Source organism: Podarcis cretensis (genome assembly GCF_951804945.1).
Source record: "Podarcis cretensis genome assembly, chromosome: 4".
NCBI classification, from domain to species: Eukaryota; Metazoa; Chordata; class Lepidosauria; order Squamata; family Lacertidae; genus Podarcis; species Podarcis cretensis.
Genome location: NC_137173.1, coordinates 72,606,283 through 72,628,630, shown reverse-complemented (window position 1 = coordinate 72,628,630; position 22,348 = coordinate 72,606,283). Strand labels below are relative to the sequence as shown.

Below are 22,348 nucleotides of genomic sequence, written 5' to 3'. Positions count from 1 at the left end.
TGGATCTCAGTGTCTGGGCTGAACGATGGAGGTGGAGACGCTCCTTCAGGTATACAGGACCAAGGCCATTTAAGGCTTTAAAGGTCAGCACCAACACTTTGAAACGTGCTCGGAAACATACTGGGAGCCAATGCAGATCTCTCAGAACCGGTTTTATGTGGTCCCGGCAGCCACTCCCAAAAAGAAATGATTGACCAAGTGATGATGTATTTAAAGATATGGGTCAGGCTCCATAATGGCTTTGATAAAAACTGATCTCTTCTTTTCTGAATGAGCAGTAAAACAGGCACTTTATTTTTATCAGTCTGTACAGAAAGCTGAAGGCAGTCTTGAGGTCCACATTGCTGAGCCAAGTGAATCTTCTCCAGAGCCCACTTTTAACCCAACTCCCCAGGAAACAGTGAAAATGGTAAATATGAGTATATACCTTTTGGAGGCAATGTTTATTTCTGCATTCTGATCTGAGAGCAGTGATTTTGGAATGGGCATCTTCATAAGATAATCTGTACAGACAAATAGCAACATGATCCGCTAATTTTGTTCTGTTTTTAAAAGAAGAAAAGGGGAGGGGAAATGGATGAAGCACCTGAAGGCATTCTGAGCCATGGGAGCAAGGGAAGAGCCAAGAAGCTGAAAATTTCTGAATGGGATACACGTCCAGTATGGTGGGAATGACAGCAAAGTATTTGGAAGACGGGAGCCAAAATTACGGCTTGCTTACACTTGCTATGAGACACTAGCTCTGTTCAGATGCTCTTCTCCTTTGGGTGATTCCAATTATGTGAGGATGGAAGTCAGGGAGCTGCTGCCTGGCTCTGCCCATTCTGCTTTACTCTTTGCACTCATCCCTTCCATACCTTGAGGACTGAACTTGTGCAACATTGAGCATTCTCCACTGTGCAATTTCTACTCATATACAAGCCCTAGAAGATCCAAGTTCTAAATAGCACAGGGAGTCTCCTTGAGAGGGTGGGGGACCAGGGAGCACCCCCCCTCCATTCCCTCACATTGTTAGAATCCTAGTGTGGGGAAATGCTTCAGTTTTGCTACTCAGACCAAACAATCTGTGCACATCAAGGAGACTCCTCAAGTAACCTGAGCTACTCTATTCTCTGTATTAATACATAGCTCATCTTCTAGTTACCCTGGGCACTGAAAAGTCAACTGTTTGCACTTTTATCAGAATCTTGAAACTAGCTTTCAGGCTTTTATGTGTTGCCTGAAAACGGTACAAATGGCATTTCTTGATCTCCCTTTTTGCAGGACGACGTTACCAGCTCTGTTTCAGAGCTATGTATTCAGCCAAATCCGGAGGTGCTAAGTGCAGAAGATGAACGAAGGAAATGGGAGGAAGGCCACATTGACTATCTGGGGAAAGATGCTTTTGAAAACATTAAAAAGAAGTTAGATTCCTTTTTATTATAGATCTTGCTCATATGCGCTTACAGGGACTGACTGCTGTTTAAATTTACAACATCTGTGAAATCTCCAGGGCCCTTTCTGTTTTGCAGGGGGGAATGCAAACAAAAATAGCACCATGAAAATGGTTGTGCTTGCTAAATGCACCTGTGTATGCATTGTGACAGTATGCATTGCTTCCAGAGAATGAAATACAATGGGCTTATAAAACTGCCATACATGAGTCAGAACATTGGGTCAGCTTAGCCAGTACTGATTATTCTGCCTGGCAGCATCTTCTAGGCTTGTATAGTAAAGCTACTTGAGAAATGCTTAACTGAAAATGCCAGGGGGCCTTTCGTCTACATTTCTTGTGTGGTTTTTGGTGGGACAATCCACAGTGCCTAGTTGCATAGTCTACTGGTACTGCAGCTATTTAATCTTCACTCATTTTTGCAACTCAGTGTGTTTTGTCGGACCAATGTTGTTTTCTTTTGGATTTATTTACTTTTGTTTTGGACCAACTTCTATAGATAAGCATGATAAAGACTTTGGAATCCATTAGATCTCCCTCCCTCCCTCCCTCCCTCCCTCCCTCCCTCCCTCCCCCTCCCCCTCTCCCTCCCCTCCCCCTCCCCTCCCCTCCCCCTTTTCTCTTTCTCTCATGCAGATGGGTGCTGTACACTCTGCTAAAAACAAACCCCTGTTTTTATTACTAATCTATAGTGCCTCATGAAATATTCTCACCTTCATCTGAGAGCATGAAAAATGGCTTTATACTAATGAACCAAATATGGCATCCTATTTGATTCTTCGGTTTGGCAGGTACAAATATTGGAAATAAAAAGTCCAAAGACTTCTAAGGCAGGACTGATGTACACACAGTGGACTCTGTGTTTTAACACCCATCCATACTGTGTGTTCAGTAAACTTGTCTTTCTCCCTTCCCTCTGCCCTCAGGGCTGAGGAACCAGTGGCCCTCCAGACATTGTTGGACTCAAAATCCCATCAGCCCCAGCCAGCCCCAGATGATCAGGAATGATGGGTGTTGTAGTATAGCAACTTCTGGAGAGCCACTGGTTCCCTACTCCTGATTTACCTGTGGTGTGCTCTCAAGCAGTACAGTAGATTGCTAAGGCGGTCTCTGTATACTTTCTGTATCCCCACCCAATCCTGCTTGTTGTAAGTTGGGCATACTCTGAAGCATAAATTACCTCAAGATGCTAGGGTGGAACTGGAAGTGCTGGTCTCCTCCTAAGGCCTAGCATAGTGCCCATATGTGCAAATTTGGGTGGGGGGGGTATGTGCGGCGGAATAGGGCTACATCGAGCCTATAGGAATCTTTAGTATATTCCATGATTTCATGGACCATGGCCATAGTTTTCTGTTTTTAGGAATTACCGGGATGTGTGTGTTTTGGGAAAGAAGTTTCTTTTCTGTTTTTGGTTCTTGGGTAACTAAAAGTCTGTTTAATTTTTTTTCTGTTGAGAACAATTGAAGTACATCTTTCTTCAGAGCTTACCATAGCTTACAAGGTGAGGAGGTGGATAGTTTATTAGATGGTTGACACGTGGAATCAAACACCTTCTACAATGGTGCTAATATAGGACTTTTGTACTGCTTTATACCGTATTTTTCGCTCTATAAGATGCACCAGACCACATGACGCACCTAGTTTTTGGAGGAGGAAAACAAGAAAAAAAATTCTGAATCTCAGAAGCCAGAACAGCAAGAGGGATCGCTGCGCAGTGAAAGCAGCAATCCCTCTTGCTGTTCTGGCTTCTGGGATAGCTGTGCAGCCTGCATTCGCTCCATAAGACGCACACACATTTCCCCTTTTTAGGAGGGAAAAAATGAGTCTTATAGAGCAAAAAATACGGTAATTGCCTTGGAACTTGATGTACATAGGTACGTAGGCTTTGTACTAAGTCAGACATTTGGTTCATCTAGCTCAGCGTTGTCTAGAACTGACTGGTTCTCCAGGGTTTTAGATGGAGATATGCCCAGCCCTACTTGGAGACACTAGGAATTGAACCTGCAACCTTCTTCATGAAGTGCAGCCCTTATGTTCCCATGTATTTGGACAGCCCCAGGACAGAAGGCACTCAGTCTGTTTATATGCACCTATCAATATTGTGTGAAAGTTTCAATATATTGGGGACAGTTAGGGAAAGAGTTTGCTAAATTTTAGGAAGCTGAATGCTGAATAACACTGGGGAACAAATTTTTTGTTGCATTGACACCTGCAGTTATTCTAACCTAATTTTGACATGCTGATTTCATATCTGAAGTTGGTTTTCTTCTGTAAGCTCTAGTTATTTTTGCAATTCATGTTTTTCACTTTTCACCATAATCTTTGTTTTTCACAATGCAAGAATTCAATATTTTATTAAACACATAGCCAAAGTAGTACAATATGAGTATAAATGTAAGTGACTTGTATAGCAATGAATCTGACATGTATAGCATTGAAGATGACATGTATAGCATTGAAGATGACATGTATATCTATGTACAGTTGGAGGTATGCAAAGAAAGTATTCCCTTGGGATACAGTCTCCTTGAAGAAGCCATGGTCCAATCTGAAAAATACAAATATTTAGGTTACAAAACTACAAAAATTAACTTTGCAAAACAATATTTACCATGTGGTTAGGGTAGATCAACGTGTCAGTGTCCACTTATTCCCAGTGTAAATATGACATATCGGCAAAAGTCGGAAATTGAAAGATAACCATAGCATGTACACGAAAATCTATTTCAGATTTGAAATCAGCATTGAAAGAACATATAAGAACAGTTGAAAAACCTCATGCAACAGAAAACAATTTTTTTTTTGTTCCCCAGTGTAATTAGACTTTGTATCTAATCCTGCAAAGATCTGGTGCAGCCCTGGGGTTTCTCTGCCCATTTGATGCTCCTTGATCCAAATTTTAAGTATAGTACAGACAACACAAGCCAAGACAGTGAGAACGGAGGTCTCCCTGTATAATTTTAGCTGCTCCTTCTCTATTAAGGTTTGAGCAAAGCAGGGATGGAGAGACACTGAGGGGCTGCTGTTTTTAAGAAAACAAGCCAGTAATAAGGAAGAGTGGCACATATGGGTATAACACGGAAACTAACCAACAACAACAAAAACCTCCCACTTCCAATCCCCAGCTGCTTTATGAGAGAAAGCTGAGAATGTCTTGGCTCGTGTTGTCTGTACTAAGAACAGTGTTTCATTGCAAGAGGATTATTTTTGCTAGCCCACTTTATATGAATGGGTATCACTTTCTTCATTGTCACACCAACAGAATGGGAAGGTCCCACAGCATGGCTGCAGCCATGGTTTCCACATATTGTTTCCAGAAGAGAGCTGCTGTGGGACAGGTGTGAGGGTCCTGCGATGCTCCTCCACAGCTCTGCCTATGTGCTTTAAGACTGTGTGGAACAAGGGCTCCATGTCCGGTGAAAGAGGCACAGCCTCTGATGGGTCTCTTGAGAGATCAAACAGCAGAGGAGGATCGTGATGCGTTACACCTTCTCCGGAACATGGGCAGAGCCCCTTTCCATAACAGGCTCCTGCGCCTTCGGGGTTGAATATTGGTGTTGTGTAATGAACTTTCCATACTGGACCACCTGGAAGGGAAAGCAAAGCGAAAACACCATGATACAATAACTGCGAAAGTGATGGAACATGACGTTCTCTGGAGATTCGGTTTAAATATAATAATTCAAATAGATTTTGTTGATTTGTTCTATGTACAAGGAGAGTCAAGAAAAGTAAGGAGGAAGGGGGTGGGGGGAAAGGGTTGAGTGTGAAAATGAGGGTGCAAAGGGAATTGCAAAAATAAAAGGAGGGAGTAGGAGGCATGGGAATGGGGGTGAAAATGAAACCAGGGACATCAAAGGCTATGCAGAATAGGAGGGCATGTTGGCTTCATAATGTACTGGAGGTGAAAAGGGTGCTTAGTAGTTGCAAGTTCCCATCATCAAATGCATGAACTAAGATGATTTCATCTCATTATGTGGACTCCACAAACATGGATGCCATAATAAAAATCCTTATAAAATTATATTTGGCCTGGATAATTCTCTTTACAAGTTTCTAAATGAGCCACTAATGGACAATATGATTATTTTAATTAACTATAACTGCAACTTGAGACTACTGCAAAAAAGAAGAAGTATACAACATTCTATAATTTGAGATGCATTAGAATAGTTTTCACAGATTTCTGCACCCTTCCTGTATTTTACTGTGAACATCCCTGTTTCACAGTGGGAAAGGACAAGTCCTAAACTGACTACTTGTGCTCTTCCTAAGTAGAGTTCCTTGATAACCGTTGCTGCAGGAGGGAACTGCTTTTGCCAACACAATCAGCAGTTTCTCACCCATATTTGTTACTTGGTAATTCTTTACTTTCTGGTTTTGTAAATAGAGAAATCCTGCTTTTTTTCTTTATTTTTGTAACTTTGTTCATTATGAAATAAACATTTTATATTCTTGATTTCTATATCTGTCTTTCATTATATTAATTAGTTTGGGAATTGTGTGTAGCATCTGTAGATGTTATTGTCAATGTGACTTGTAAGAACTGGTTCTTTATTGGGAGAAATTTACAAGATGCAGATTTTTTAAGGGAAAAGCATTTGAGTGCTCTGTAAATCCTGTTAATGAATGTGTGTGTGTAGTATGAACTAGAGATGTGAAGACAGGAGAAGAATTGGAATATCCCCCACCCATTTTTTCTTCAATTTTTCCATTCCACCCCCTCTGCCTTCATATCACATTTCAGTATAAAGCAGCCTTTGCTGTTTTAATCACACATTCCCTTGCACCAGAGTTGTTGCACCAACTCTGATGTGATACATGCTAATTTTTGTACCTGACACAATACTGATTTAAAAAAAAAATAAAAAATCACAAACACATCAAATGTGAAGTGTGCCTGCTTGAACTTTTAGGCACTGGCAAAAAAAAAATATGACTAAAATTCATCCTCGTTGGAAGAGTGGGGGCTATACAAATGTTGCAAAAGATGTAATACACTGCGGATATGATCAATGAGAGCCAGACAAGAGAAGCAAAGGTGGTAGCCTTTTAAAAATATATTTTGGGTGCCCTATGCACTTTAACATGACCAAGGGAAAGTAATGAAATGATGTGGGTTTTTTGGTTTTTTTGTAATTTAAACCAAAAAGCTATTTTTCAAAAAACAAAGAATTAGACTGAAAGAATGCAGTTGTCTCATCTAAGGAACAGCATGGAACTAAGTAACTGAGTATCCTTTGTTGCATTTTACACACTGCTCAAATATCCCCACAGCATCCCCCTTCCCTTGTACTTTTCTTCACCATACTAGGAAAAACAAACCTTGGCTTGCCATCATCAACAAACCATTGATGCCGGTTTGTGCATAATGGCAACCTATCTGCTGGTTGGTTTCCTCCCATCATGCTAGTTCATTGTAAACTATAGCTTATTTTAAACCACAGTTCAATGCAGTGGTGGGGAACTCCTAGTCCATGGGCCTAATTAGAATAATCAGGCCTGGCAGACCCCCTCATTTGGCCCATGCCATACTGTCTTATCAGACGTCCGTAATGACATCAAACTCAAAAGAAGAGGAAATGTACTCATACATGAACTCCTGATCCTTTGCAGCTGTGGGCTGAATTCTTTTTTTAATTCATGCCAGGGCTGCAAAGGAAGAATTGGGTATACACTCTGAAGCAGCCCGCAGAGAGCTCATTTAATGCTACATGCAAAGTAGCTTAATGGCCATGGGTTGAATAAACTTGTAATTCATCTCTGGATTATCTCTTTCAACACTTAGATGGATTGCTGTAGGAAAGAAGCCCTATAACATGGCGCAGTATCCAGCCTGTAAATTTCCGAAGAGCTCAGCTCAGTAGGGGTCTGCATAATCTCACCTTCACACTGGGAAGCTGGTAGTTTATTTTAGGTGCCTAGCAATTCAGTCAACAGCTAAAAAACGGCCTAGATAGGACCAAGCTCCTTTAGCTCCATCGCTCTCAATGAAAATTAATCTGCTTAAATCCAAGTTCTCCGCATTAGCAGTGTGGAAGATTGGTCTGTTTATAAGGTTAGAGCTGATGCTTGTAGGTGTAACTGAGTTCATAGTTTGGTGCACTGAAGTCCCATTCCAATGGGGTTTAACTATGATTAAATTATGTACATGATTTAAAAATGTGACCACTTCTTTCTGGATTGAGAGGAACATGCAGAATTCACGACCATGGGCAGAATTATTTCCGCTACAAATGTAAGATTCTGCCTTATACCAAATCAGATGAATGGTCCACCTAGTTCAGTTTTTGTCTGATAAGCCATGGCTTTGTCTGATCATCTTCAAGTCAACTTGGTTCTTTAAGCAAACCATTACTTAGCATTACACATGAACTAGGCCAGTAAGAAGGGAGTTCTATAAAAGTCATCGGAGTCTACAATTTATTTGTTTAAATAAGTGCATCTTCATTATCACTTCATTATTATTATTATTGGAGCTCTATCGGGATCACGCGATCGACAAGGATCGACCAGGAACGCCCGCGATTGACCAGTAGATCACGATCGACCGGTTTGACTTCACTGTTCTAGTGTGTTGAAAAGTGGCTCAGAATTTGGTGGAAAAGGACTGGTTTCAGAAGGATGATGTGAGGTCAAAAAGCAAGGGAGGATTGTGGTGAATTACTCGCTCTCCAGAACACGGACACAGTCTTCTTCCATAACAAGCACCCCCCCCCGGGTGAAATTTTGGAGTCACATAATAGGCCTTCCAGAGAGACCACCTTAGAGAAAAAAAACTAAAGATATTCAGTTTCTAGTTGATGAATATGTGGTCCTCCAAACACTTTTTGGAATTTTCACTGGAATGGATGTCAAATTTGTTCACGATAGTTAAACCACTTGGTTCTTCCAACAGAAGATTTTCCAGGACAAGGTACTTGGAGCTGCTTCAGAAGCCTTTACCCTCATACAGCTCTGTCAAAAATGATGAATTGCTAGTTGCCATGGAAGAACGCTTCTCCACAGGATAGATATGGAATTCTGTTTTTCCGCTCCACAAAACTGTTAGCTCTAAAAATAGCCCTGGTGAGCAGCTATCAGGAAGAGGGAGCCATTTTTGGGAGGTGTTCAACTGTAGCATCAGGATACCTTATAAGGGGCTGAGCCTACCTCATAGAAAAATCTCATCTCCAATATTAAAGATAGATATTTTTTAAAAAACGTGTTTATACTGATTAATTGTATCGAGTTTAAGAATGGAAGATAAGAAAGCCCACTGATTCCAGGAGAGGGTCTTTAAAACAGTGGCCTGCAAGCTTCTCTCAGGTGGTCTGTAGTGTGTCTGTGGATGTATGGTTGCATTAAGGAGTCAAACTGATTTTTAACTGTTGCTTTCCTTTTTATTTCTTATCTTGTATGCATTTTATTGTATTACAATTTGATTTCTGTGGCATGCAAACTGCAATAAATTACAATAGGTAAGAAATACAAATATAATTTTTTAAAAAAATCACACAGCACCTAATGGTCTGATTAGAATATTTTTTTAAAAAAATCAGTGACTTGAAAAAAGAAGAGTAAAGATTAAGGGTGGTATTCAACTAAGCATTCAACTACATTTTTGCACTTGTGTAAAAGAATTTCCACCCTTTCTGAAAACACTGTGTTTTTGCATATGGGGGTTATAATACCTGCAGCTGAATCACTTTCAAAATCTGGCATCAAAAGCACTTCGCAATTCTGTGGCTGTGAAGATAGCTACTTTTCAGAAAAATAAGCATTGGAAAAGGAAAGAATAAAATACATGTTTGTTCAAAGAAAGCTTGGATATCTTTGCCCTCTAGTGGAATATCTTATAATACACATATTCAGCATCTAGTTACCATATATTCCAACAAACTGGTGAAAAGAAGGATGCTGAATGATGCACACTTCCAGAAGAAGAAGAAGAAGAAGAAGAAGAAGAAGAAGAAGAAGAAGAAGAAGAAGAAGTCTATTTATTTATTTGTTTGATATTCTCTAGTTTGGTACAAAGATTAAGCTTGGTACTATTGATTTCTTAATTTTGTTGAATTCCAGACCTGTACTGCTGAAAGAAACCCGTCAAAATTATCAAACCCAACTCCTTCAAAACAGACAAGATCCATCAGGCACAAAATTGTTGTATTCTTGTCATCAGTGCTCAACCCTTACTGCTGTGCATGTTTAATCATATGAAAATCCCACCCTGTTCAATGGAGCTTCCTTCAGAGAAGTGTGCATATCTTACTCACCAGCCTGCAGGCAAATAACATTAGCAAGTAATGTTGTTGGTTCCCCATGGCCAACTGTGGCTGACTCAACATGTCACCTGACTCAACTTTTGAGAAAGACTTCAGGAGAGAAACATTGTTTTGCCCCCTTTGTGACCCCCCCAGACAGTCAGTTCATAGAGAATGGATATACACAGATATAGAATGTCTCGCACATTATTTTGTGTACATTGTGGTTAGTGCGTGAAGATACTCAATGCTCTGATACAGGTTAGCGAGTGTGTGAGCTTGCTATTGGCAACTCACAGGTAGAATCCATTCCAGCTTTTGAGATTTCACCAAGCATTTCCAAAATGTTTTCAATCTCAACCTAGCAGTCATAATAGACAGAAATGGATACTCGATCCAGAAATGGATAATAGGCTACCCAGTACCAAATCCTCATGTTTCTAATAGTGAAATCCATACAGCACAACCTATAGCTTTGAGTGCAGTTGTGTGGACACACCATACATTTAGAGCACATTTAAACTGCATGGCTTGCCCCCAAAGAATCTTGGGAACTGTAGTTTACCCTTCACAGAGCAAAAATCTCCAGCATCTTAATAAACTACAGTTCCCATGATGCACTTTAAATGTATGGTGTGCACACAGTCTGAGAAGCAAGCAAGTTGGTGTCAAGATGCCACACTGAATCATGAGCTACGCATTTTATTTCAGTGACCCAATACCTGATATAAGGAGAATATTTTCTACTCACTCTCTTTCTGGTACCAGCGCACCGCATGCAAGTACGACCCACAGTAGTGAAACATGAATTCATGCTCTGAGTGCTGCACCGCTCCCTGTAGCAAAGCTATCTGGTTCCTTCCATCAATCACCCTAAGAAAAGTAATAATACATTTAGTAAAGTAGTACTGTACAGCATAGGCCGATGACTGATTCTTTAGCTCATACCTAAGGAACTGCCTCTCCTGGTATGCCCCGTGGAGGACTTTAAGGTCCATAAATAACAACACTTTGGAGGTCCTGAGTCTCAAGGAGGTTAGATTGGTCTCAACTAGAGTCAGGGCCTTTTCAGCACTGGCCCTGACTTGGTGGAACGCTCTGTCACAAGAGACCAGGGCCCTGCGGGATTTAACATCTTTCCACAGGGCCTGCAAGATGGAGCTGTTCCGCCTGGCCTTTGGCTTGGACTCAGTCTGACCCTTTGTATGGGATTTGGTATATAAATTTTCCCTTGGCTTTTTTGCTGGCCCATGTAGGACCAGCATGGATAGCTGGCTCAGGTGAATATCTGATGTTTCCTTCCTTTATGTCCTTGATTTATGGGCTACTATTAGAATGAGGTTGCATTTTCAGCTGTATTTTCAGCCGTATTTTAAGTAACTGTTTTTTCTTTTTTTCTATTATGTTTTATTGTAATTTATATTTGGTGTCTTCTAAAAGTCAGATAGTTGTTTATTTCCTTGGCGAGAGGGAGTTCCACAGGGTGGGCGACACTACCAAGAAAGCCCCCTGCCTTCTATTTAAATATGTGGTCTTGTTAGCCACCCTGAGCCTGGCCCTCTACTACTACATACAGTTCAGGGCAAAATGTGCCAGGATAGAAGGAAGGGTGGAAAGAAAGAGGATACAGGATTTACAGGATCTTCTCTGTGCCGCCATATTTCCTGTAAGAGTCCTTATTCTGCCTTAGGAGTTGCGCTAGTCTTGGCACTAACAATTTTTCCATTTAGTTGAATGAACAGTTTTCAGTCAGGCAAATGCATAAGGTAATACTCATCAACAGATGAGCCAACTTCCACTCACATAAGACACTTGCCCCTTGTATTGCCCCCTTCTCCTACCAACTGCAGCTTTCTATCCATCCTCCAGAATCCAATCTGGATGGTTGGTGGACCCACTGGAGTAGAGGTGGTGAGCTTCTGAGGTAGTCAGGCAAGCAGAAGTCCATTGTGCAATTGATCAGGCATAACGATGTCAACCATATGTCCCAAATTCCTACCTATTGGGCAGCTTCCAACAAATTTAAACACAATACGACATCAAACATTAAAAACATCTCTGAGCAGGGCTGCCTTCAGATGTCTTCTAAAAGTCAGATAGTTGTTTATTTCCTTGACGAGAGGGAGTTCCACAGGGTAAGCGCCACTACCAAGAAAGCCCCCTGCCTTCTATTTAAATACGTGGTCTTGTAATAGAAAGATTTACATTTGATTTTGTATTTTACAAAGTCTGGGATAGCTCAGTTGGTAGAACATAAGATTCTTAATCTCAAGGTCATGGGCTTGAGCCCATTTGAAATGGAGAAAAGGGGAGGGGAATCCTAAAATATTAAATGCTGTTGGGAAAATAAAAAAGCACATGATGTGGAATAATATTCCAGCATTGCAGGGGGTTGGACTAGATGATCCTTTCAACTCTACAATTCTATGATTCAACAGGCGTTTGCCCTTATATGGAGAAATCCATTTGAATTTAACAGGCCAGCATATTTTTAAAATGCAATCTTTACAGAATACCTGTAGATGAAATCACTTAAGATGTTTCCGGATTAAAACATGTCAGGAAGCCAAGCAAATGGATGATGCTATGGATTATATATTCATTTTTGCAAATTTTAATGGCTAAAATCCAAATCGCCTTGATCTACTTTCAGACCGGTATTCTGTACCTGTCTTGTGGGATGGATGCCCCAGCCAAGTGAGCCACTGTGGGGAAAATATCCATAAGACTTATTGGTTCATCAATAACACTGCCAGCAGGGACTATCCCTGGCCACCGAACTATTCCAGGCACACGGATTCCTCCTTCCCAGCCTCCCATACCTTTTCCACCTGCCAAAGAAGAAGTAATAGAAGAGAAAGATAATTAGAATTCATCATAGTTCAGTGTGGAGAACGTCAGAGTGGAGATCAGCTGTTAAACGCATTTTTAAAAACCTAGAGCCCAGCATGAATAATGAAAGAACACACATATTGATAAAGAGGATGTGCAGGCTCTTGACATAAATAAGTTCATATATATATAACTGCCCAAGCTTTAAGACTGATATCCAAGGCACTGTTTTGTGATTCACCCATGAAAGCAGTAAGCTTGGCGAATATCAGGGATCTCCCATATCTGTGATGGTCAAGATGAATTCATAAGTCCCCCACTCTTTGGCCATTTAAGAAATCCTAAAGACTTGGGGGATGGGGATCCAGGTGGTTTTATGGATGTTCTATTTAAGAACAGTTTTAAGCCACTGATGCTATTATTTTTTAACCACTATTTTAAATTTTGTAATGCTAATGTTATGTCATAATGATTTGTTGCAACCCACTTTGGGCGCCATGGGATGCGGGTGGCGCTGTGGGTTAAACCACAGAGCCTCTTGGGCTTGCTGATCAAAAGATCGGCGGTTCGAATCCCGCACAGGGTGAGCTCCCGTTGCTTTGTTCCTGCTCCTGCCAACCTAGCAATTCAAAAGCACGTCAAAGTGCAAGTAGATAAATAGGTACTGCTCCGGCGGGAAGGTAAATGGCGTTTCCATGTGCTGCTCTGGTTCGCCATAAGCGGCTTAGTCATGCTGGCCACATGACCCGGAAGCTGTATGCCGGCTCCCTCAGCCAATAAAGCGAGATGAGCGCTGCAACCCTAGAGTCAGTCACGACTGGACCTAATGGTCAGGGGTCCCTTTACCTTACTTTGGGAGCCAGTCAACATGCCTTTGTAGCAGCATTATATGTTTGTAATTCAGAAGCCCAGTTTGCCCTCTCAAAGCTTTGTTCTGTACACATGGAAGTTTCCAGACACACAGGCACATTGAAGTACAGTAATCTATACAAGGGCATGGAGAATTGAAGGAAAGCTGCCTTACCTTTGTATATACCGTTCCAGCCACCTAGCTGGGTAATACCCTCTCTAGCCTCCAAAAAGCCGCCATGGTCAGAAGTAAAGTAAGTAAAAGTGTTGTTCCTCAAGCCCTCTTTGTCAACAGCAGCAAGAATTTCCCCTGCAGAGTTGGATGAACCACAAGAGTTAATTTTAAGCCAAATACTTGGGTCCAGGATACCTCAAGGACTACAGAATCCTTTACAGTATATCCCTGCCCGATCACAGATGTCTTTTGGGATTCAAGGCTCATATCCCTCAGAAGATATGAGCTTAATATTGTGGGCCCAGTTTTATGGTGCCCCCTTCCATCTGAGGTCAGGCAGGCCTCCTCCCTGTTGCACTTCCAGCATCTAATGAAGATTTAAAAATAATAATAATTCCAGGTAGTATTTTAACTGGTGGTTTGATTTCATAGTTTTAACTGGTTTTTATTTTTTGCATTGTATCTTTGTAAACTGCTTTTAGATACTATTGTAGTTAAGCAGCATATAAGTTGTTTCAATAAAATATAAATAAATAAGCTTGTAAAATCAATATAGAGAGGATTATCTGTCATTTCCAGATGTTGAAATGACATTGCCACAGTTTCAGGAAGTGTTTCAAGGAACTGATGACAGGGAAGGGGAGTTATCAGATTTATGAATCTCTGTTCTCCAGTGCTAAGCTGAATGCTACAGTCAGTTGAAAGACAACAAGGAAGTTACAAAAACGCTACAATCAGTTGAAAGACAACAAGGAAGTTACAAAAACGCTACAATCAGTTGAAAGACAACAAGGAAGTTACAAATTCAGGAAAAAGAAGAAAAGGTCCAAGGAAGGCTACTATTTTGGTCCTTAGAAAAATATCAATAACCACAAGTGCTACTCACCCACCATCCAGTCCATTTCCTCTACATTGTCTCCATATAAACCATGCCTGCTTTTTCCATGAAACGTCTTTGTGGTGAAACAGGGTGTGTGGACGTGTAACAAAGAAACAAAGAGGAGGAACGGTCCTTGCTTGTTTCTGGGGGAAAAATGTTTAAAAATGTTGTTTTAAAACAAAAACAAAAGCATCCATTAGCTATGTGGAATTCATAGCTGAGCAAAGATCTGAACAGATACAGACACAGAGATCTTTCCATACACACTAATGAGATTGAAATGTTACAAAAGGAGTAGGTTTTAGCCCATTCAGCCAGTCAGTATTATCACCACTGTTACCATGCTTCATGGTCATTGTTATGATAAGCAGTGCCCGCCAGACTGAAATGCTGTGAGCTAAGGACCTTCCACTGCTGAGTTTCCTCTTGACTGCTACCCTAAAACTCTGAGCAACTGCATTTGGCAAAGCTTATGAGCTTCATACTTAAAGCATGGGAATTGCTGATCCTAAATTTGTTGTGTTGGCTGTACCACATGCTTACATTTACACACATATTCAGGCATACACATTTGCACTTCAGCACATGTGAACATCAATGAAGCTGTAAGAGCCTTTTCAGATACCCAATAGGTAAGAATTTTGTAATTGATCTCTATTTTCTAAGAGTGTTGCAGCTCCACTGCTTTTCCCCTTGTGGATTATATTGTTTTCTTTCTTTAGACTAGGAGTATGTATGCGGGTGGCGCTGTGGGTTAAACCACAGAGCCTCTTGGGCTTGCCGATCAGAAGGTCGGCGGTTCGAATCCCCGCAACAGGGTGAGCTCCCGTTGCTTGGTCCCAGCTCCTGCCAACCTAGCCGTTCAAAAGCATGTCAAAGTGCAAGTAGATAAATAGGTACCGCTCCGGTGGGAAGGTAAACGGTGTTTCCATGTGCTGCTCTGGTTTGCCAGAAGTGGCTTAGTCATGCTGGCCACATGACCAGCTGTACACTGGCTCCCTCAGCCAATAAAGTGAGATAGGCATCGCAACCCCAGAGTTGGACACGACTGGACCTAATGGTCAGGGGTCCTTTTACCTTTTTATGTATGTAATAAGATATTGGTTTAAATGCACCTGTGATGCTATATTTGTGCTGCACCATATTAGTCAACCTACAACTTATTATTACCGTAGTTTTCTTTACAATTTTATCATACATGGATGCTTCTCTTAAGTGTCCAGAGAAACTTCTGATGTGGTGGGAAGAAACAGTTTAAAGACATTTTCTGTAACAAAGTGCTCAGTCTGGCTCCTACCAAACTTCCCACCTTTCATAAGCATCTTTTAGGGCCCCTTTATGAAGTACTACACGTATAACAATGGGAGCTATAGTCCAACAACATCTTAAGGGCACATTGACAATCCTTCCACAATACCAGATTGTTTATTTTATTTACATTGAAGGTCAAAATAGATGATGATGATGATGATGTTGATGATGATGATGATATTCAACTACTTCATACATAGTTGTTGTGAAAGAGTCACAACAAGAATAATGTACACTCAACACTCTGAACACTCAACAGGACTTTATGGGTATTATTACCCTTATGCTTGCTGCCAGTGGTTCAGCCCAAATTAGTGAAGAACTTTGGGTAGAATTCAAATCACACTTTTTAAATTGTTCTGTCTGTGCAAGCATTTCAGCTTGCCAGATGGAACAATCCCCCCTCTCCTCCCCATGCACTGTTCTGAGTTCTCCAGACTCTTGAGCCAATTTTGGGGGACATCTAGGAGAAGGGAATCCTGTTGCACCAGCAGAGAGAAATCCTTGCAGAGGATTTCGGTTGATGAAGTTTCTTAGGGGAATCCAACCCATCATGTTTACAAGTTGCACACTTCTCTCTTATACACTTAATTTAATGAATATCTGAGCCCAATCAAAGCGCAAAGGAAAATTCACATTTCACACACATAGTTTCTTTTACCACATGCACACAGTTGAACATGTGGACACCTTGGCTGAGATGCACCAATACTTCAGCAAGGTACCCAGATCCTAAATCAGAGCTTTGCAAACTGTGTGTCACGATACGTTAGTACAGGGGTCAGCAAACTTTTTCAGCAGGGGGCCGGTCCACTGTCCCTCAGACCTTGTGGGGGGCTGGACTATATTTTGAAGGGGAAAAAATGAATGAATTCCTATGTCCCACAAATAACCCAGAGATGCATTATAAATAAAAGCACACATTCTACTCATGTAAAAACATGCCGATCCCCAACCATCCATGGGCCAGATTTAGAAGGTGATTGGGCTGGATCTGGCCCCCAGGCCTTAGTTTGCCTACACGTGTTAGTGTGTCGGCTGCAGTGTGCAGGTGTGTCGTGCGAACACTCCCCATGGTCCTCCCAGGGCTGGAAAGGGGTCAGTTTAACCTCCCGTTTGCTAGTAAAACTGAATTACTGTGTCGCGGAATGATGCAAAACTGAATTACTGTGTCGCAAAATGAAGCATAAAAAGTTTGGAAAGCTCTGTCCTATAAGTTTGTATCAATGCAAAATCATCTGAAAAACATGCCACTGAGCAATGCAGTGATTTGACACACTAGTAAAGGTAATCTTAGCTCTATCCTAAGCACGGACGACAAAGGTTTCAAAATCAGTCCACTCCTCTCAAAATCTGAAAAGCAGTTAAATAATTTTAATGGGTTACCGTTTAATAAATGAGGTTGACTCTTTCAATATCCTGGAGGCAGCATTTTCCAGCTTTATTGGCTGCTGAGTAATGATGTGATCTCTCAACATGATGCAGTTCCAGTATCTTACAAATCCATAATTGGCAAACCAGGAGATGAAAAATAGGATACCACATGAAGCAGTGAAGGCAATTATTTTCCATTTCACATAGAACAAACCAGTAGTTTGTCCCAGCACAAGAGTGAACACCAAAAGAGCTGCCATCTGGGTGTAAAACCAATACATAGCTTGCAGCTGGACATTCATCTCAGGATCCTTATTAACCTGGCATTCATTCACAAGTGTAAAAGGGGTTCCATAGAAGTAATCAAAGCCATGGTTTAAAGGGTGGTGGCAGTGGTCATTGTGGGATTCACAGTTCATGCCTTGGTGCCATTTTCCTGAAAAGATAAACAATGATAGCTAAAGAAACCATGAATCCTGTAAATTACCAATAAGCAACTTAATACACATAATATTTATATTGGAAAAATATAAGCAAACCCTGTCCTCCGTTCAAAATAGCTTGCCCCCTTGATTCTGCCTGCTCACCCTCTAATTTATTTTATTAATATTTTTTTAAAGTTTTTATTTATACTTTTCAAGTTTATACATTTCATTAATTTTACAATCAATTTGACATTTCAAAATTTGACTTTCCCCTCTTTCTGCGGTTCCTTAAATTTATTTTTCAATATCTTCTGCATATCCAAATTCATTTAACTTCCCCATTTAATTATCTACTGTAAATATATACTCTTATAAAACTTCAGGTTATTACAACAATCCTGCTAATGTTTTTATCTGTTTACAATTTATCTTTAATATTCAATAAAACGTTTCCATTCTTTTATAAACAGTTTGTTATCTTGATTTCTTATTCTTCCAGTAAGTTTCGCCGTTGCTGCATATTCCGTAAGTTTTTGTATCCATTCTTCCTTTAGTGGGACTTCTGCTTCTTTCCACTTTGGGGCATTGTTGCTGCTGTAGTAGCATACAGTGGTACCTCGGGTTACATACGCTTCAGGTTACATACGCTTCAGGTTACAGACTCCAATAACCCAGAGATAGTACCTCGGGTTAAGAACTTTGCCTCAGGATGAGAACAGAAATCGCGTGGCGGCAGCGCAGCAATAGTGGCAGGCCCCATTAGCTAAAGTGGTGCTTCAGGTTAAGAACAGTTTCAGGTTAAGAACGGACCTCCGGAACGAATTAAGTACGTGACCAGAGGTACCACTGTACATAAATAAATTTCTATACGATTTAGGTAGTTCTGTCCCAATAATTTTTTTTTGGCTTGCCCTCTAATTTAACTTCGTCAGCTGGAGATCCCAAGAAGGCAGTGACAACCATGAAATTTTTGATCAAACTGAAGCTCAGATGTGTCAGTGAAAAATGGAAGGAATATGTCAATGGGATACTGTACCTATAAGGCCTGTGGTGTAGCCCTGTTGCTGTAATAACTTAGCAAATGTTGTTTCATTCGTGGGGAGTCCTCCAGAAGCACCAGTACGCGCTAAGACACGGGGCTCATGTCTAGACACCATACCTAACATGTAAAAGGAATTGGGGGCAAGAGCCTTAGTATAAGTGGCAGCTGCTATCACACTGACTTGGCTGGGCTGCGGTTAATTAACCCTTCAGGTCAGGCAGGGTTCCCTCCCAGCCCAACCAGGAGATGATGGGGATTGAACCTGGAAACTTCTGCATGCAACACAGTTGTGCTACCACTGGGTAGAGACTTGTGCCTGTGTGAAAAGACTCCTGGAGTCCTGTGCTGCATGACAGCTGGCCAGGCGGTGTGACTGACAGGATCTTGTCATGCTAGGTCCAGCTATGCAAAAAATGCACACACAACTGCAGAGCCCCGAAAGAGGTCTGTGTATGTGTGTGCATATGCTTCCCCCTCCCCCCGATCTGCATCAGGGCTGGTTATCGCTTAGGGTAATCCTCTGTGCACCCAAACACCAGCCAACCATTTAAAGAGAGCGCCAAACCTGATCTGATGGGGTATCTGCCAGTCAGAAAAGCTGCTCTGCTTGGGGTACAAAGCGAAGCTGCAGCAATCTGCTGAGTAAGCGTCACTCCTTCCCTTGCTAGCTGGTCAATATTAGGAGTCCTAATATGTAGAACAAAGAAATACTTTAGTTTGGGAATACTGCATGGTCCCCTGTCATTTGCAGAAACCTTTTCGTGAAGCCTTTCTTGGGTCACAGCTCCATCTTGAGGGCTGCAGAAGCAACAAAGGGTTTATTTAGAAACTGTATCAAACACTTACTAAAAAATTCTCTAGGCTGTAGAGATGAAACCATAGAAGCAATATGGCTAAATTTCATGACCCAAGTCATCAGGCTCTAGTAACGCAGTGACACTGTACAAAACTGTGATTTACATTGTGGTGGTTAATTGAACAAGGAGCCATTGGGGTGAATAGGAGCTGCCCCCAAGAGCAAAAGGTGAGCCTGGGGAGGAACAGGACGAGTGGTGCAACTTTGTGGGTGGAGCTGAGTGCATGATCTCAAGTCACAAAATGACACTTACTTGAGTGTGTCGTTACCAAAGCATCCCAAATCACCATAGCCAAGGTCATCCGCCATTATCAACAAAATGTTGGGTCTTGACACGGCCGCATCACACATTTGGGGAAATAAGGAGGAAACTAGCAAAATCGCTAGACTGCATCTACATAAACAACCACCAAAACATCATTTTACAAAGTATACCAGGAAGATCTGAAGTGTTTTATATCAATTATCTTTTGCCTCACCAGTTTCCCGAGATCACCGCCAAGGTAGCTAGTTTTTGTGTGGCAGCAATAGCTTGTCGGCACAGGATCTTGTCTTAATTTTAGAATTATTAACACCTTACCCTGTGTGTTTTTTTTAAAAAAAACATTTTAATATAATTATTTTATATTTCCCCTTGCTTTTTAATATCTTACATTGTTTTAAACTTCACATGTAATAGTATACGTAATTTATTTTATTGTGGTTTGCTGTCTTCTTATCTTCTGTACTGGTCATTGACTGAAATAAAAAAGTGTTGATATGAGAGAGAGGGAGAGGAAGAGGGAGAGAGAGAGGGAGAGAGACAGAGAAAATCTTGCTTTAGGGTTTCTTGAACATGACCTGAATGTCCCTGACCTGAAGGAACATGTTTTGAGTTCTTCCAACTTGTGGCATGATGGGGTGTGTGATGATGATAATGTAAAGTTTGTTTTAGAGTTAAAGTCATGCCCTTTACCCCTGATACTATGGAATAGGTTTTTAGTCTTTATCATGAGGTAAGGCATCTGCAGACCTTGTAGTAGGTGATCATATTTAAAATTCCCCCGTGTTTTTAGTTATAGCTACTAACTTTCCTTATAGTTATTTCCATACCCCATCCACTACCCAAACAATAGGAATAAGGAATAGACATGACCCACCATATTCAGGCCCCTTTATGGTGCCGAGGGGTCTGTTTTGCTCAGGTATACAAGGCATACCATTCCCCACTTACCACCCCAATGTGATTGTTCCCCCACCTCAACCAATAAATAAATGCATAACAACTTCACTAAGAAACACACTTTATAGTACATTGTGTATGCACATGTTTGTCCCCATTTTAGCTACCCCCAATTTCTGTGATGTGTCAATTTCCCACCACCATAAATTTCTTCTACAAATCAAATGACAGACATCTATAGAATAAATCTGGCATGTACAGCACAATGGACTTTAACAAAAAAAAAGTTACAACCACAAACTCCAAAACCACAATGAATTAAGTATACCAGTGCTCTGGGGAGTAACACTGACACATTTAAAAAGTACTCAACACAAGTAGCATTTTCACTGTGTTATTTACTGATTTGCATGTTTAAAGAGAGGCGTTTTTAGAGCCGTTGCACAGTTATTTATGTATTCAAGTGCATACAATCCCATCCCCCTCAGACGCAACAAAACTTACTTGAATAGGGTGTGGCCTTTGCCTTCCTAGGTGGGTGATAAGGAAAGGGTTAAATGAGTGTGAAGTGATTGGCCAGTGGGGAACCCCAGGGGAGGAGTCAGAGTTAGAGCTGGAGTTGTGTGGAAGTCAGTTGGGAGTTGGAGAAGGAAGAGGGAGGATAAGTCTGTGGGTTGGTTGAGTTTTGATGTGAGAGAGTGAAAGAAACTGATAGGAGGAGTCAGATAGACAGTTGGGATAATCAGTTAGCAGTTATTAGGAAGCTATAGGCCAGTATAGAAACTAAGGATAAGAAACTGACAAGAAAAATTATCTGAAACCATAAACTTGTTCATGCTTATAAAATAAACTTGATTATTTGTTTTAATGTTAACAACTGTGTGGACTCAGTGTGTACCCGAGAGAAATGGGTTGGTGGCAGCGGGGAAGTGATCATAGTGGTGGCACAGGGATCAATACACTGTCAAATATCCGGGGACCCTGTGTGATCGCCACATAGGGCTTCAATGGGACACAGTACTGAAGAAATCTTAGAAGTTAACTACTTGCTACATTCCCTTACTGTTTCAAAAATATAGCTCAGTCTTGGTCAGAAAAATCCCCTGCATACTGTAGTTACTTCCACATTCACCACCAATCAACCGGACATCAGGAAACAGAGAGATTATTTTAATTCTGTCTGGGTTTGCCTGCACAGAGTGCAGGGTCACAATGAGAAATATGCTGTCTAGCCATTGCTGCAAATACCAGAAAGCACTGGAAAAACTAATTGGCAAGGATCAGCATTAGTTGCTATTTAAAATATAGAAAGAGAACGATTCCTTTTTCAAAAAGGAATGCTTTCCACTTACCTGGAGAGCCTAATCTTCAATTTGTGATCCATCCCCAGTCCTCTAGGCGTTTGGAGGTGATATAGCGATTTTTGACAGCTCGCAAGGCTGTTTTCCCAACCATCTGCTTACTTAATAGCTTGCCAAGTAAATCGGTGGATTGTGAAACAAGATGGCTATTACAAATTGACACGAACCCTTGAGCAGCTACAGACAAAGTCCACTCTTGGAAAGCAATCACTGTTATGCTTTTCAACTGCTCTAGTGGCCTTTATAGCAGCTTCTGTTGCACCCAATCACTCAGAGAAAAACCTTCACCGTGCCAACAGGAAGTTTTGTTCCTGAAGCAAGTAGGATTTTATTATATTTTGTTTCCTCTCTTCTTTTTGCTCACAATACCAAATTTCCAGACAGCTGAAAAATATATATATATTTT

General features: G+C 41.1%; 2 protein-coding genes across 7 annotated transcripts in view; one reads left to right on the top strand and one right to left on the bottom strand.

The window, feature by feature from the left end:
- GYG2 (glycogenin 2) overlaps positions 1 to 4,465 on the top strand; it is an 18,782-nt gene extending 14,317 nt beyond the window's left edge. For 4 of the 5 annotated variants that reach the window (XM_079972898.1, XM_079972899.1, XM_079972897.1 and 1 more), the window contains exons 9-10: positions 305 to 409; positions 1,264 to 4,465. In XM_079972898.1, coding sequence (XP_079829024.1) covers positions 305 to 409; positions 1,264 to 1,425 — 267 coding nt within the window. In that variant the 3' untranslated portion in view covers positions 1,426 to 4,465. The remainder of the gene's footprint in view (positions 1 to 304; positions 410 to 1,263) is intronic. The other variant, XR_013837868.1, reaches the window with a different exon arrangement.
- Positions 2,935 to 22,348, bottom strand: LOC307214143 (arylsulfatase D-like). Of its 2 annotated transcripts, XM_079972746.1 has the most exons (10): positions 21,934 to 22,348; positions 19,673 to 19,813; positions 19,129 to 19,250; positions 18,558 to 18,680; positions 17,109 to 17,532; positions 14,418 to 14,554; positions 13,532 to 13,666; positions 12,344 to 12,506; positions 10,427 to 10,548; positions 2,935 to 5,019 (listed from the first exon to the last, which is right to left on the bottom strand). In XM_079972746.1, exons 1-10 carry the CDS (start codon positions 21,963 to 21,965, stop codon positions 4,643 to 4,645), a joined length of 1,776 nt encoding a protein of 591 aa, XP_079828872.1. In that variant the 5' UTR covers positions 21,966 to 22,348; the 3' UTR covers positions 2,935 to 4,642. The 2 variants fall into 2 exon arrangements, with proteins under 2 accessions (XP_079828872.1, XP_079828873.1); XM_079972747.1 differs by lacking the exon at positions 19,673 to 19,813 and having other exon boundaries at positions 21,934 to 22,346.